Raw genomic sequence first — 13,528 nt, 5'->3', positions numbered from 1 at the left:
TGTGGGGAAACCACTAGAAAAATTCTTTTAGGAAAAAATTAATATAGTCCGATAAGGCATTAAGTAAATGATACAACACAGCTAGTTTGGGCAGTTAATATAACTGCGCACTTTGTTTTTTTTGACGAGTCCAGTGTATTATACCTCTTGTTGTTTACCCACTTTTAGAAGTTGGAATGTGAAGTCTCTAAATTGTATGTTTGATTTGCACGACTGTATGACCTGAAACTCCTTATAGAGGGGTTTCTTATTTCTTTTATTAGTTATTATCGTATGTGTTTTCTTTTGTGCATATTGAAATTTCAAAGACACTTTTATATTAAAAAACAAACAAAATGAATTTCCTGTGTTGTATGGGGGGGGGAGGAAGACTAGATCAGTGGTGGTGAACCTTTGGCACTCCAGATGTCATGGACTACAATTCCCATCAGCCCCTGCCAGCATGGCCAACTGGCCATGTTGGCAGGGGCTGATGGGAATTGTATTCCATGACATCTGGAGTGCCAAAGGTTCATCACCACGGGACTAGATGATCCTTGAGGTCCCTTCCAGCTCTATGTTTCTATGTCCTGTGCAAAGTAGGCTAAGACCTGCCTTTTGTGATTTGGGGACTTGAATCTGTTTTGCTCTTTATTGATTGATTTCACTTTGTTCCTGTCTTTGCATAGTAATGGTTTGATGACACTTCGTAATGTTTTATGTTGGGCAAAGCCTGCTGCTTTGAAATTTCTGATGCAATGCAGTATCAACATCTCATGAATGGAAAGAAATATAGTAGTATTCCTCTCAGTTCCGGCTCGTCTGGTGTCTGGTTCTGGCACTGGTAGCTGCAGTTAAAACGGGCACAGCGTCACTTTGGAATCGGCCAGGTCCGGTTCTCTGCTCCTTTCCCCCTTTGACATTTCCTCGTGACTGCTCCAGCAAAGTTCATTCCGACAGCTCTCATTATATCACTGGGCTCTGTGCCCACCCGCACCTGGCAAGGAATCTTGTCCAGCCGGTCTGAGTTAGCCATGTGATGCAGAACAAACTCTGGCTATAAGCTTATTACCAGGTCAATATTTGCAAGAGCTCGTGGGAGGGAAGTATCCTTTTTTCTTTTTCTTTTTTTTGCTTTTAAGCGGCTGACGCAAAAGTCCCTAAACTTCCTTAAAATCCACGTCAAAGCCGATGGGTGTGTTTTGCCGGCATCTTCTTCCACTGATGTTTCCAGCCGCAACGGGAGCTGAATATGAAGGACAGATTGGAGGAGCTGAAGAGCCGAGTTAACGAAGATGGGGACTCTCTGGAACTGGACGAGGCCCTCTCCTTCGACAACCCTGTTTTCAAAGAGGGGGACAGCAACCCCATGGGCAAAGTTTTCCAGGAGATCAGCAGCATCTCCTTGGCCCTTCGTAAACTGGAGGAATTATCTGTGAATATCGACAGGAAGCAGCAACAGGTGTTGTGCTGTACCACCGAGGAAAGCATCTACAAAGAGAAACAGGAGCTGAGCCAGGTTAAAGACACTTTCACCAAGGAAGCCAAAACCATTCATCCCAAGCTCAACAGCATCCAGGAGTCTCTGGCGAAGGAGGGCGAGCAGCGATTGGCCATCAGCCGCATCCGCCACAACCAGCTCTTGGTCCTCATTGGCCGCTACCGCGACATCATCACCCGCCACTACACCAAGGAGACCCAATACGTGGAGAAGCTGAAGGAGCAGATCAGAAGACAGACAGAGTTGGCAGGCTTGAGTCTGCAGGAAGAGGACATCAGGCAGCTGGTGGAGAGCCCAATGGCGCCGCGCATTGTGGGGCAGGACCTGGAAGTGCTCAAAGCCAAGCAGCACCTGGCCATGGCTCACATGCGCCACCAACAGCTGCTCGATTTGGAAGCTCAGATTACCGAGCTTCACTCTCTCTTCTTGCACATGGAGATCCTGGTTGCGGAGCAGCAGGAGAACATCAACAGCATCGAATACAACGTCTTGCACACGCTCGACTACATCTGCCAGTCGAACCAGGAGGTCAAGAAAGCCCTCAAATATGAGCGGCAATCCCGGTTTGCTGCTGCGTTGTCCGCGCTGCTGGGACTCTGTGCCTGTTGCACGTGCTTATCCTGCATGGCCTCCCCGAGCGTGATACGGTGAGCGAACGATAGGGGCAGGCCTGTGGCTGAGACCCCTCTGGACCCTTTGATGTGCATGCAGAGAGAGACATTTGGGATGGATGTCTTTGCACGTTGAAAGACGGTCTGACTGTTATTTTTCTAGAGAAAAAACTACTTGTCTTTGGCTTATCATCCTTGGGTTTCTACCAGTGCTCTGAACAATGATTCCTTAACACCGATGACACAGGTTTGTTTCTCCCATGGTATCCTTAGGATGAACATTTCGAAAAGAATGGCACCATAGGTCAAATTTGCTCAGAGGCCAAACCTTCTAATGGAGACTTGGTAATCCCGGATGTGTCTCAGATGGCCAAAGACTACTGAGCTCTGAGGGAAAGACACCGAGGCACTCTTTTGTATTATATCTTTGCACCTTCCAGACCTAGCACTGAAAACAGGTTCTAGTAGAAACCTGAAATCCTGATGCACCCTGGTGAAACTCCGGGGATTTCTGTACTATGATTTAGCCCAAAGGAAGTACCTGGTATGTGGGATCCAATTCTAGCCTCTGGTTTTGAACTTCTGTTTTCTTTTTTTGTTGCTGCTAACATTTGCAATTTTCCCTTGGCTGCATTCCATTCAAAGAACCCCATGTCCTCCTTTTCAGTGGAGTACTATTTAAAATGATTCAGTTTGCACAGTGCTAACTTTATTTATTTCCCAGATATTTTAATATAAGGTAGATTGCGTCTGCTACGGCTTTGTTTCATTCTATGCATTGAAGATTTCAAATGGTTTCCAATCTGATGATTCCTTTGCTTTTGAATAACCTGCAGTATGACTTATGGGTGTTAAGTTTACATGAAAAGTTTCGTAAAAGAAAAGAAAAAAGAAAAGAAAAAGATCCGTGTCCTGTTACACATCAATTTGGGTTTCCACGTTGTGTTTGAATTTTTAGAATGTTTCTGTGGCAGGCAAAAAGCATTTTCAGGGGCCCTGATCCACCGATCCTACAGGCGTAGCTTTGAATTGCATGCTGGCCGCTTCTTGAAAGGACCCACCTCATTTATCACCTGTTCTTGCTGTTGATAGCCCTCTTCGGCAGCAACGTTCTCATTAACAGGAAGTCCCCTAACCACACGAGTGCTTGCTAGCTTCCTAGTTTGTGTGAACATAGCATCTGAAAAAATCCTACGTTTCCAGGGCCTGTAGGAAAACAAGGCAGCTTGGAATTGGTTGGTAACTATAGAGTTGTCAGCCTCCAAGAAATTACTCTTAATGACAACAGGGCCCAGGAAGTTGATCTCTGGCTACCAATCTTGATCCTCCTTGATCTCAGATTGCAAATGCCTTAGCAGACCAGGTGCTCGGGAGCAGCAGCAGCAGCAGAAGGCCATTGCTTTCACCTCCTGCATGTGAGCTCCCAAAGGCCACTCCGAGTAGCAGAGTGCTGGACTAGATGGACTCTGGTCTGATCCAGCAGGCTAGTTCTTCTGTTCTTCTGTTCTTATGACAACAGACCTTTTGACTACAGAGAGTACTGCAACAATCATATGCAGACCTGTTACTATACACTGCTAGTGTCCTCTAACTGAAAAAAATGCATAAATGAAAAAAAAAAGCTGCTATGAACTCAGTATCGCTTTTAACTGAATCCATATTAGTCACAACATTATTGACATATGGTCGAAGACTTTCACAGCCAGAATCAACCACACCAACAGAGCGTGGAAAACTCACAACAGCTATTATCTTCACATCTATGTTATCTGCATTTCAAAACCGACAATACTACATATACGTGTGAGACATTTATTCAGTCCACAGAAGGAATGTTTGCTTATTTATTATACCGATGCCGGTTTGTGGTGTTCGGAGATTGGAGATCAGGTTGAAGGGCAGGCATTAGAGGCCAATTACTGGACAGAGTATACGAAAGCTTTCTAGATGTGTGTAGTTTGGAGTGACTGGTGGAGCTGCCCGGAATGACCCCTATGCTGTTTACGCAGTTAGCAGTTAGTCTGTACTCAGGGGGATTTTCTTGCCCACACAATGAGCTTTCTGTCATTGAAAGAACAATGGTCAGATGCGTATTTATTTTCATTTTTAACCCTGCTTTTCAGCATAAGTTGGTTCCCAAAAGAGCTCACAGGTATTGGAGCCACATACTAATGATGATGAAAGGGCAATGGAGACAATGCTACAACGATTTGTGGAGACAATTGTCCATGGTGCTGGATGCAGGCATGATCAAGGAATGCCTGGGTGATGCGCCTCCCAGCGGCCTTAGCATTGCTACTTGGGGAAGGGTGACCTCCAGGATATGACCTCTGGCCATGTGTTGAGCAACTAAAACAATGAGAAGGCCTGTGACAGCTTAATGAGTGAGAAAAATTTATTCCAGCACAGGTTTTCTTGAGACACAACTCACTTAGGAGCAGAGGTGGGATCCAGCAGGTTCTCACAGGTTCCCGAGAGTAGGTTACTAATTATGTGTGTGTGCCGAGAGGGGGTTACTAATTGGTGATTTTTAATGCGGATTTTTTTGCCTTTAGTTATGCCCCTCCTCTCAGCAGTAGCGGCAGAACTTGAAGCAGTCTAGCGGGAGGTGCACCGGCGTGCGTGGCAGCCTGCGCCTGCGTGCATTCGTTTCCCGCCCAAGGACCGGCGCAGCGGCTGCGTCCTTGCCACAGCCTTGCCCAGGAATGCCCCGCCCCCGGAATGCCCGGCCATGCCCCCGTCATGCCCCGCCCAGCCCCATTGGCGCTATGCCACAGTTTGAATCCCACCACCACGGGAACCTGTTACTAAAATTTTTGGATCCCACCACTGCTTAGGAGGCATGAACTGGTTTGTTTTTGGGGATGGAGGCAGTGGTGCTCTTCCCTTGCATTTACCTTGGGGTGGTTGAGAGGGAGACACCATGTCCGGGTGAAGTGTCTGGCTCCTAATGGCTTCCTGATTCAGCCCTGGGCCTTCCTGGTCTACACAGGTTTGGAAGGGAACAGGGAAGCCAATTGATGGGCCCACAGTGAAGCTCCTGGCCAAATGATGGTCCTCTCAAGGGCCACAGCCACACCTTCATCCAAGGAGTGACCATTTCCAGCTGTCACTCACTGGAAAGGGGAGAGATGGACAATGGAAGCCAACCAAGACTGTCACATGGTTTTTCTCTAAAGTAGGCAAGCAGCTCTGATTGGGCCAATGGACATTTGGGGGCCTCTGACTGAGATGGTCTGATGCTGCTGACCTAGGTGGGGGCTTACAACAGGTGAGCCCAGTTGGGGAGATGTGTCCATACTGCAGCAAGCCATCTAGTAGAGGGAGCCTAACCCACAGCTGGCCTGAAACGAAGATTACCAGGTTCCCCTGGCAACTGGTGGGGGCGGGGGGAGACTTACTGGGTGGCTAGGGGTGACGTGCTGATGTTGCTGGCAATGCCAGGGACAAAATAGCATTTGTGCAAAAGTCTATGGTTTAACCACCAAGTTTTGCCCAAGTGCTAGAGTGCCCTGAGCGTCTCCCAGCAATGCACTGATATCACTTACGAGTGCATGGGGTGTGACGACAGCGCACTTGGATGTTCTTGACACCCCCCTTCCTCAGTTTTGGCGCCAGTTTTCCCCCACTGAACAGCTGAGTGGTAGCAGGAAGAACCTGATGGGACATGGAACTGGGAGGGGAGGTATGGCCACCATGGAGGCGAGCTGGGGGAAAGGCACAGGTTCAGGAAGGCAGAAACCTGCTCAAGCAGATTGGATTTACAGACCCCTTGCAACAATTTCATGCACCCCCCACCACAAGAGCATGTTCCTTCTCAATGGGGCTTCCCTTCTTCTGGAATGGGCTGCCAAAGGATACAAGGGGCACTACCTTTAAGAGCAATGGGACAGTCTTTTTTGTGTGTGAAGGGTATTTAACTGTGTTTAACCTGCTTTCATTTCCATGGGGTGTGGTTAATGGGCTTTTATTGTATTTTGTAGGTTTTTAATCTTGGAATTATAACCTACCTTGAGCCTCAAGGGATAGACAGGGCAGGATTTTAAAAAAATAGATAGATAGATAGATAGATAGATAGATAGATAGATAGATAGATAGATAGATAGATAGATAGATAGATAGATAGATAGATAGATAGATAGATAGATAGATAGATAGATCGATTGATTCAGAAAATGTGTTGATCAGGAGTCACAAAGAGCCATGCAGCACATAGTAACTTACCTCGGCGTAGAGGTCACTATTATTTAGTAAAATGGCTATCTGTTATTGACCCAGCCAAGTGGTGAGCTGGGTCATATCAGATATGTTTATTTATTGACTTTATTTATGCCCCGCCTTTGTCTCCAATGGGGGTCCAAAGCAGCTTATATCATTCTCCTCTCCTTTATTTTATCCTCACAACAACCCTATGAGGTGGGTTAGGTTGAAAGTCTGTGACTGGCCCAAAGTCACCCAGCAAGCTTCTGTGGTAGAATGGGGATTTGAAGCTGGGTTTCCCAGATGGAGGAGCTGCGTGGCATAGTGGTTAAGTGTTTGCACTGCCACTCACACGGTCAGGAGTTCAAGCCTCCTGTGGGTCAGATATCCTGGCAGCTGGCTCATGGTCAACTCAGCCATCCATCCATTTCCTGGTCGGTAAATGAGTACCTAGCTCATAGCTAGGAAGTAAATAATAGCCAGGGAAAACAATGGCAAACTACCCCACAAAGAGGCTTGCCTGTAAAATTACTGCTCGCAGTGGTATCCTAGGGTTGAACACGACTGAAGGGGAAACTTTACTATACTTTCCCAGATCCTAGTCTGACAGCTTACCACTACATCATGCTGGCATTTCGTCTTCACTTGATCCAAGGTCTAACTAAGTGGAAAGGTTCTCTGAACCATTTGAAGAAGAAGAAGAAGAAGAAGAAGAAGAAGAAGAGTTGGATTTATATCCCCCCTTTCTCTCCTGTAAGGAGACTCAAAGGGACTGACAATCTCCCTTCCCTCCCCCCATCACAGCAAACACCCTGCGAGGAAGGTGGGGCTGAGAGAGCTCCGAAGAACTGTGACTAGCCCAAGGTCACCAAGACAACACAAGTACCTGCTGGTTCATATGCACATTGTGATAAGTTACTGCTTGGTAGAGGGTGCTCTGCGCCCCCCCCCCCCCATGGTCATGTAATCACAAGGATAAAACAGTGTCTCGATTCTAATAGTGACTTTGAATATCTCGTCCCTGCTGTTTAGTTTTGGAAATCTCCATTTCAATTTTTCTCCTTTATGTGACTTGAACCCCTGACATATTATCTGAACACACTTTTCTGTCTCCTTCCACTAAATTCTCCTTGTAAAATGTACACACTGACCAGTGTTCTCTGTGCATAAATCAGCGTTAAACATTTTATGTACAGAACACCCGTAAAGGACATGCATTGTAAATAGAAATACTGCATCAACTACAAATAAACTGCACACCACGTGAACGAAAACGTTAAAGGAACAGCATCAAGCAGAGAAACAGAAACCAAAATAAATAAATGAATGAATAAATTAAAAAGGAAATATTTCCCTGTCCTCGCTTAATTCAAGCCTGTTTCGTGCGCCAAAAGTCAGTCAGAATCCACACGTTTGGGTTTGGGCTCATTACAATTGTCACAATAACTTATTAGCTTTTTTTGTGTGAATGGGGCAACATCAGGTTTGCCAACCTCCAGGCGAGGCCTGCGGGTCTCCAGGAATTACGATCGAATTCCAGACTGCAGAGATCAGCTCCCCTGGAGAAAAGTACTTATATGAAGAAACAACCCAGCAACATTAGCTGCTCTGCTATGTGATTTCTTGACATTTTACCACAGAGTTTCTGGAATTCCTAGAGCTACCTGATGCATCATGGCACAGTTTATGACAACCCCCCCCCCCCCTTATTTCTGTCCCTCAAGATCAGTGGTCAACCTCAAGATCACTCTGGCTGCCAGCCGCAACTTGCAACACTAGACTCTGCTGTCCTTGTTGTGCTAATTCATGCAACTGTAACCTGTTGAGACTGGACTACTATAGCATGTTGTATGTGAGACTGCTGGTGAAAATAGCACAGCAATTTCAATTGGTTCAAAATGCAGCAGCACACTTGTGAATGGAGAAATAGCATTGGAAGCTAACTACCCTAGTCCTTATGTAGCTTTGCCTGGGCTACCAGTGTACTTCCATGTTCCATTCCAGGAACATGGAAGTCTTGTGCTTGGAAGTTCTTCAGGATTGAAGGGAAACAGTATTTAGTGCTGATAAGCAGAGCCCAGGATGGCATCTTCAGATCCTCTGAAGATGCCAGCCACAGATGCAGCCGAAACGTCAGGAGAATGCTGCTAGAACACGGCCATACAGCCCGGAAACCACACAGCACCCTAGTGATTCCGGCCGTGAAAGCCTTCGACAATACTCTTCATGATTTTGTCCATCACTTATATATTTTGTCTTTCAAGAGCAGGTGGACTCTAATCTGGAGAACTGGGTTTGATTTCCCACTCCTACACTCCTGCTGGGTGATCTTGGGCTAGTCACAGTTTGTTCAGAACTCTCTCAGCCCCATCTGCCTCCCAAGGTGTCTGTTGTGGGGAGAAGAAGGAAAAGGAGTTTGTAAGCCCCTTTGAGTCTCCTTACAGGAGAGAATGGGTGACTGCATAAATCCGAACTCTTCAAACTCTTTTTTTAAAGTTTAAGCTTTCATAAACTTCTTTGAATTTTGTGTGTGGAAAAGAAGAATCATGCAACAGATGGAACTGTTTAGAGTAAGAAGCAAATTCTGCAAACTTGCAAGAAAAAAACATGCTTGGGGTTGGTATTGTGTGGAAAGAAAGCTTATACAGGGATCTTTAAAAATGGCTTGACCCAGTAGTGGGTCAAAATCCAAAAATTTTAGTAACAGGTTCCCATGGTGGTAGGATTCAAACTGTGGTGTAGCACCAATGGGGCTGGGCGGGGCGCGATAGGGGCGGGGCTGGGCATTCTGGGGCTGGGGCATTCCTGGGCGGGGCTGTGGCAAAGACGCAGCCGCTGTGCCAGTCCTTGGGCGGGAAACGAATGCACGCAGGTGCAGGCTGCCACGCACGCCGGTGCACCTCCTGCTAGACTGCTTCAAGTTCTGCGCGCTACTGCTGAGAGGAGGGGCGTAACTAAGGCAAAAATCACGTGGTAAAATCACCAATTAGTAACCCCCTCTCGGCACACACAAATAATTAGTAACCTACTCTCGGGAACCTGTGAGAACCTGCTGGATCCCACCTCTGAGTGTACACGTTTGAAAGTATCTCCAGCATACAAGCACACCACAGATAAGGCAGTGTTACCCTTTTTATATGATGAAAATAATACCAGAGTGGAAATGTAAATCTCACTCTTTTTCTGCCCCCTTACTGGGCATTACCCACGAAAAGCGCACCTTAAAAAGGAACTAACTTGGATCTCCAATTATCGGGAAGAGTACAGTGGCCATAGAGTTGCAAATATTCCATAATTTTTCAACCAACGGCTGTGAAAAATGCCTTTCTGTCTTAATTTACTTGTTTCTGAAATGGGCACATGCAAGTCAGTGCACTGGAGGAAGCTGTATTAGAAAGGATTAAACTCAGCACTCCCAGGAATTTGTAACCAGCTTGGTAGCTTGGATTGTGTTTTACTGAGGCAGCCTTTTGAGTTGAAGAAATGCACCCAAATATGCATTTTTCAGACATTATAAAATCATTTCTTGGCATCTGTACTGCAAAAACATGCCATGGTAACATAATCAACTGACTGATCCACCTCCAAGAGGAAGACATTTGCCTAACCCGCTTCATTCTTTTCTCCAGACTCCTTTTAGGGTTTCTGTGAATTGCAGTTCTGAGGAATGAAATTTGGGGTCTGTGCCTGATTTCTAAAATAAGGACCACTAAGATTTATTTACATTTATATAGCACTGCCAGTGCTCTGTGCACTTTGCAAGCATTGTCACAGGAGTTCTTACAACACCCCTGAAAAGTAGGTTTATCATCAGTTCCCTGGGGGGGGGGGGGCATATGTCTTGTATGTAGGGCTTTCTGGTGGTGGTTCGGGAAGAAGAAGAGTTTGGATTTATACCTCCCCCCCTTCTCTCCTGTAAGGAGACTCAAAGGGGTTTACAATCTCCTTTCCCTCCCCCCTCAACAAACACCCTATGAGGTGAGTGGGGTTGAAAGGGCTTCAGAAAACTGTGACTAGCCCAAGATCACCCAGCTGGCGTGTGTTGGGAGTGCACAGGCTAATCTAGTTCCCCAGATAAGCCTGGCAGAGCAGCGAATCAAACCCGGTTCTCCAGATTAGAATACACCTGCTCTTAACCACTATGCTACCGCTGCTCCACTGAGGGGGCGGGGTGGCGGCATTTTTTTGTTCTCCATGCCACTGGAAAGCCCTTTTGGAGGCAGCAGGGAGGTGCCACTGAGACGCCATGTCCCACCACTAGATGGCACTGCCCGGGAGTAATCCTAACCTGATCTATTCCATAGTAAGTCCCATTTTATTCAATAGGGGGTTACACCCAAAACTTTTAGGTTTGCATCCACACAGGTGTTGGTTGACCTTAAAAGTATACTTTAATGACGGCTGATCTGAGGAAGTGAAACCTCCTCCCTTTTTCTTTCGATGATGACTGCAAACTGTGTCAGAACACTTGACCTTTTGGCAACTCAGGACAGGTTGATTTACATGGTCCGGATAAGTTGATCAGTTCATGTGACTCATCGCTGGTAAAATTTCCTGTAACACATTCATTGCATTGACGTATCTCTCCTCAGAGTTTCCGTTTTTAACAGCAGCCACGTGGGAGAGTGAATGCTGAAAGAAATGGGTGGTGTAGAACAGCAGTGGGGTGTAGTGGTCAGTACAGGGGTCCCCAAACTTTTTGAGCAAAAGAGTACATTTTAAATTCTGACCCAGCATGGTGCGCACAGTGACAAAATGGCTGCCACAAGATTAGGCTGACCAGATGTCCCGCTTTTGGTGGGACAGTCCCGCCTTGAAACAACTTGTCCCATGTCCCGCGGGTTTTGGAAGGCTGCCGCACTGCCTTCTGGGGCGCAAGGCAGTGCAGCAGCCTCCCGTGTGGCCGCAGGAGCGCACAGCCTTCTGGGGGTGCTCCCATTTCCCGCCCTGTGAAATGGGAGCGCCCCAGAAAGCAGTGCGCTCCTGCAGCTGCACGCGCGGCCGCCCACCCGTCCCGGTTCGCAAAGGTGACCATCTGGTCACCTTACACAAGATGGCTGCTGCAGGAGACAGAGCCAGCCACAAAATGGCTGCCACAACTGAACTACAGTAACACAGTGCAGATCCTTGTGCTGTGGTAATAACTGCTGGCAAAATAACATTTTTTAAAAATCTGCACAGCCAGTCTTTTAAAATCTGCACAGCATAGTCCAATTTCCAGTAGTTAAGCAGAAGCCTTGCTGGGAATAAGCTCCACCCAACCCAGCCAACTTTCTAAAAACACTTGGTGGGCACCAGGAAAAGTTCAGTGAATGTCATGGTGTCCATGGAGACTATATTGAAGACCCTTGGGGCAGATTTCGATGTGGGAGATCCAAATTCAAATCCTCACTCTGCCATGGAAGCTTACCAGGTGATCTTGGAGCCGTTACATATTTTCAGCCTAACTTAACTCACAGGATTTTGTTGTGAAGATAAAATGGAGGAAACGGGAACAGTGTAAGCCACTTCGGGTGACAAGGTGAGGTTTAAAAGAAAGAAGTAACAATACATAAAATATCAGGCCAAAAAACTGTATGAAAAGAGTTTCCACATATTGCTTGACAGGCATGGAGGGTGCCAGGTGTAACTGAGTTCTCCATTCAGGATAATGTCTCACAACATGGAGGTCATCGCCGGAGACCCTCTTCTGGGTTCTTGTGCTGTCAGAAGATAAGCCTGTTCAATAACCATCTGAATGGGGCTTTTATAATTGGACAGGTTCCCATTTGTTATGGGTTTTTGAACTGGTGGGCCAGCTGGAGAATCATTATTCCTTTGGTCACTGAATTCCCCTTGTGCCGTGTATTTGGGTTTTGATGGATAGTTCCCCCTCCCCCTACCGTAACACGGTACCTGGTTGCTAGGGCATTTCTCCTAGGGGATCAATTGCTGTTTTTTTTAACCTGATCACTGCAGAATTAATCAAGTGTTCTAACAGAGTCATCAATCCATACTAATGGATGAAGCCATTAGCTGGTTGTAATTTGTCTGCTGGATGGCAGGCCAATACTAAAACCAGAGGGCATCCATTGAAAATGCTGGGGGGAAGAATTAGGACTAATAAAAGGAAACATTTCTTCATGCAACGTGTGATTGGTGTTTGGAATATGCTGCCACAGGAGGTGGTGATGGCCGCTAACCTGGATAGCTTTAGAAGGGGCTTGGACAGATTTATGGAGGAGAAGTCCATCTATGGCTACCAATCTTGATCCTCCTTGATCTCAGATTGCCAATGCCTTAACAGACCAGGTGCTCGGGAGCAGCAGCAGCAGAAGACCATTGCTTTCACATCCTGCATGTGAGCTCCCAAAGGTATCTGGTGGGCCACTGCGAGTAGCAGAGTGCTGGACTAGATGCACTCTGGTCTGATCCAGCAGGCTCTTTCTTATGTTCTATGTGCCCAGGGAAAGTTCATGAGGAATCCTGCATCTCACATGGAATGAAAACCATTTCCTTCAGCCTCGGACTCCCAGCAGTTGGGGGCTTTGTTAACTTTGCCTTGCTGGGTATACAGGGAAGAGGAAGTGAATGGAGTCATGGACCAAAAGACGTGCTCCAGTGTTTGGTTTCATAGAATCATAGAGTTGGGAGGGGCCATACAGGTCACCTAGTCCAACCCCCTGTTCAATACAGGATCAGCCTAGGCCAGGGATGTCCAACTCCGGCGCTTTAGATGTTCAAGGAATACAATTCCCATCAGCCCCTACTGGCATGGCCAAGTTGTCCAAGTGCTGCTGAAAGACTGTCAGTGAGGGGGAGCTCACCACCTCCCGAAGCAGCTGATTCCACTGTTGCTTATCTCTTACTGCAAAAAAAATTCTCCTAATATTCAGTCAGAATCTTTCTCCCTGTAACTTGTACCCATTATTGTGGGTTCTATTATCTGCTGCCAACAGGAACAGCTCCCTGCCCTCTTCCAAGTGACATCTTCAAATGCTCAAAGAGAGCAATCATGTCCTCCCTCAGTCTCCTCTTCTCGAGACGAAGTCCCTCAGTCTTTCCTCATAGGGTTTGGTCCCCAGGTCCCGGGTCCTCCTCGTCACTCTCATTTGTTGACGGAACAGGCTGCTCTATTGCACACATGCTGCAATCTCCAAGCATCCTCTAATGCTGGTCTTGTCCTCACCTGATGACATCCTGTGTGTTAGAAGACCAAGAGCAGTTCCCTCGCCACAACTTTAACCGGATCAGAAGA

At 46.8% G+C, this 13,528-nt stretch overlaps 1 protein-coding gene across 1 annotated transcript; it reads left to right on the top strand.

Moving 5' to 3' along the window:
• Positions 1-1,086: 1,086 nt before the first annotated feature.
• On the top strand, positions 1,087-3,316 carry LOC125442882 (syntaxin-3-like). Its single transcript, XM_048514657.1, has one exon. The coding sequence runs from the start codon at positions 1,232-1,234 to the stop codon at positions 2,129-2,131; it is 900 nt and encodes a 299-aa protein (XP_048370614.1). The 5' UTR covers positions 1,087-1,231; the 3' UTR covers positions 2,132-3,316.
• The last annotated feature ends 10,212 nt before the right edge of the window (positions 3,317-13,528 follow it).

This window comes from Sphaerodactylus townsendi, linkage group LG13 (assembly GCF_021028975.2).
Source record: "Sphaerodactylus townsendi isolate TG3544 linkage group LG13, MPM_Stown_v2.3, whole genome shotgun sequence".
NCBI classification, from domain to species: Eukaryota; Metazoa; Chordata; class Lepidosauria; order Squamata; family Sphaerodactylidae; genus Sphaerodactylus; species Sphaerodactylus townsendi.
The sequence above is the reverse complement of the archived record's forward strand: the minus strand, read 5'-3'. Positions and strand labels throughout refer to the sequence as shown.

Coding starts and splice junctions, on each gene's coding strand:
- LOC125442882 (XM_048514657.1), top strand. CDS start 1,232: ATGAAGGACAGATTGGAGGAGCTGAAGAGCCGAGTTAACGAAGATGGG.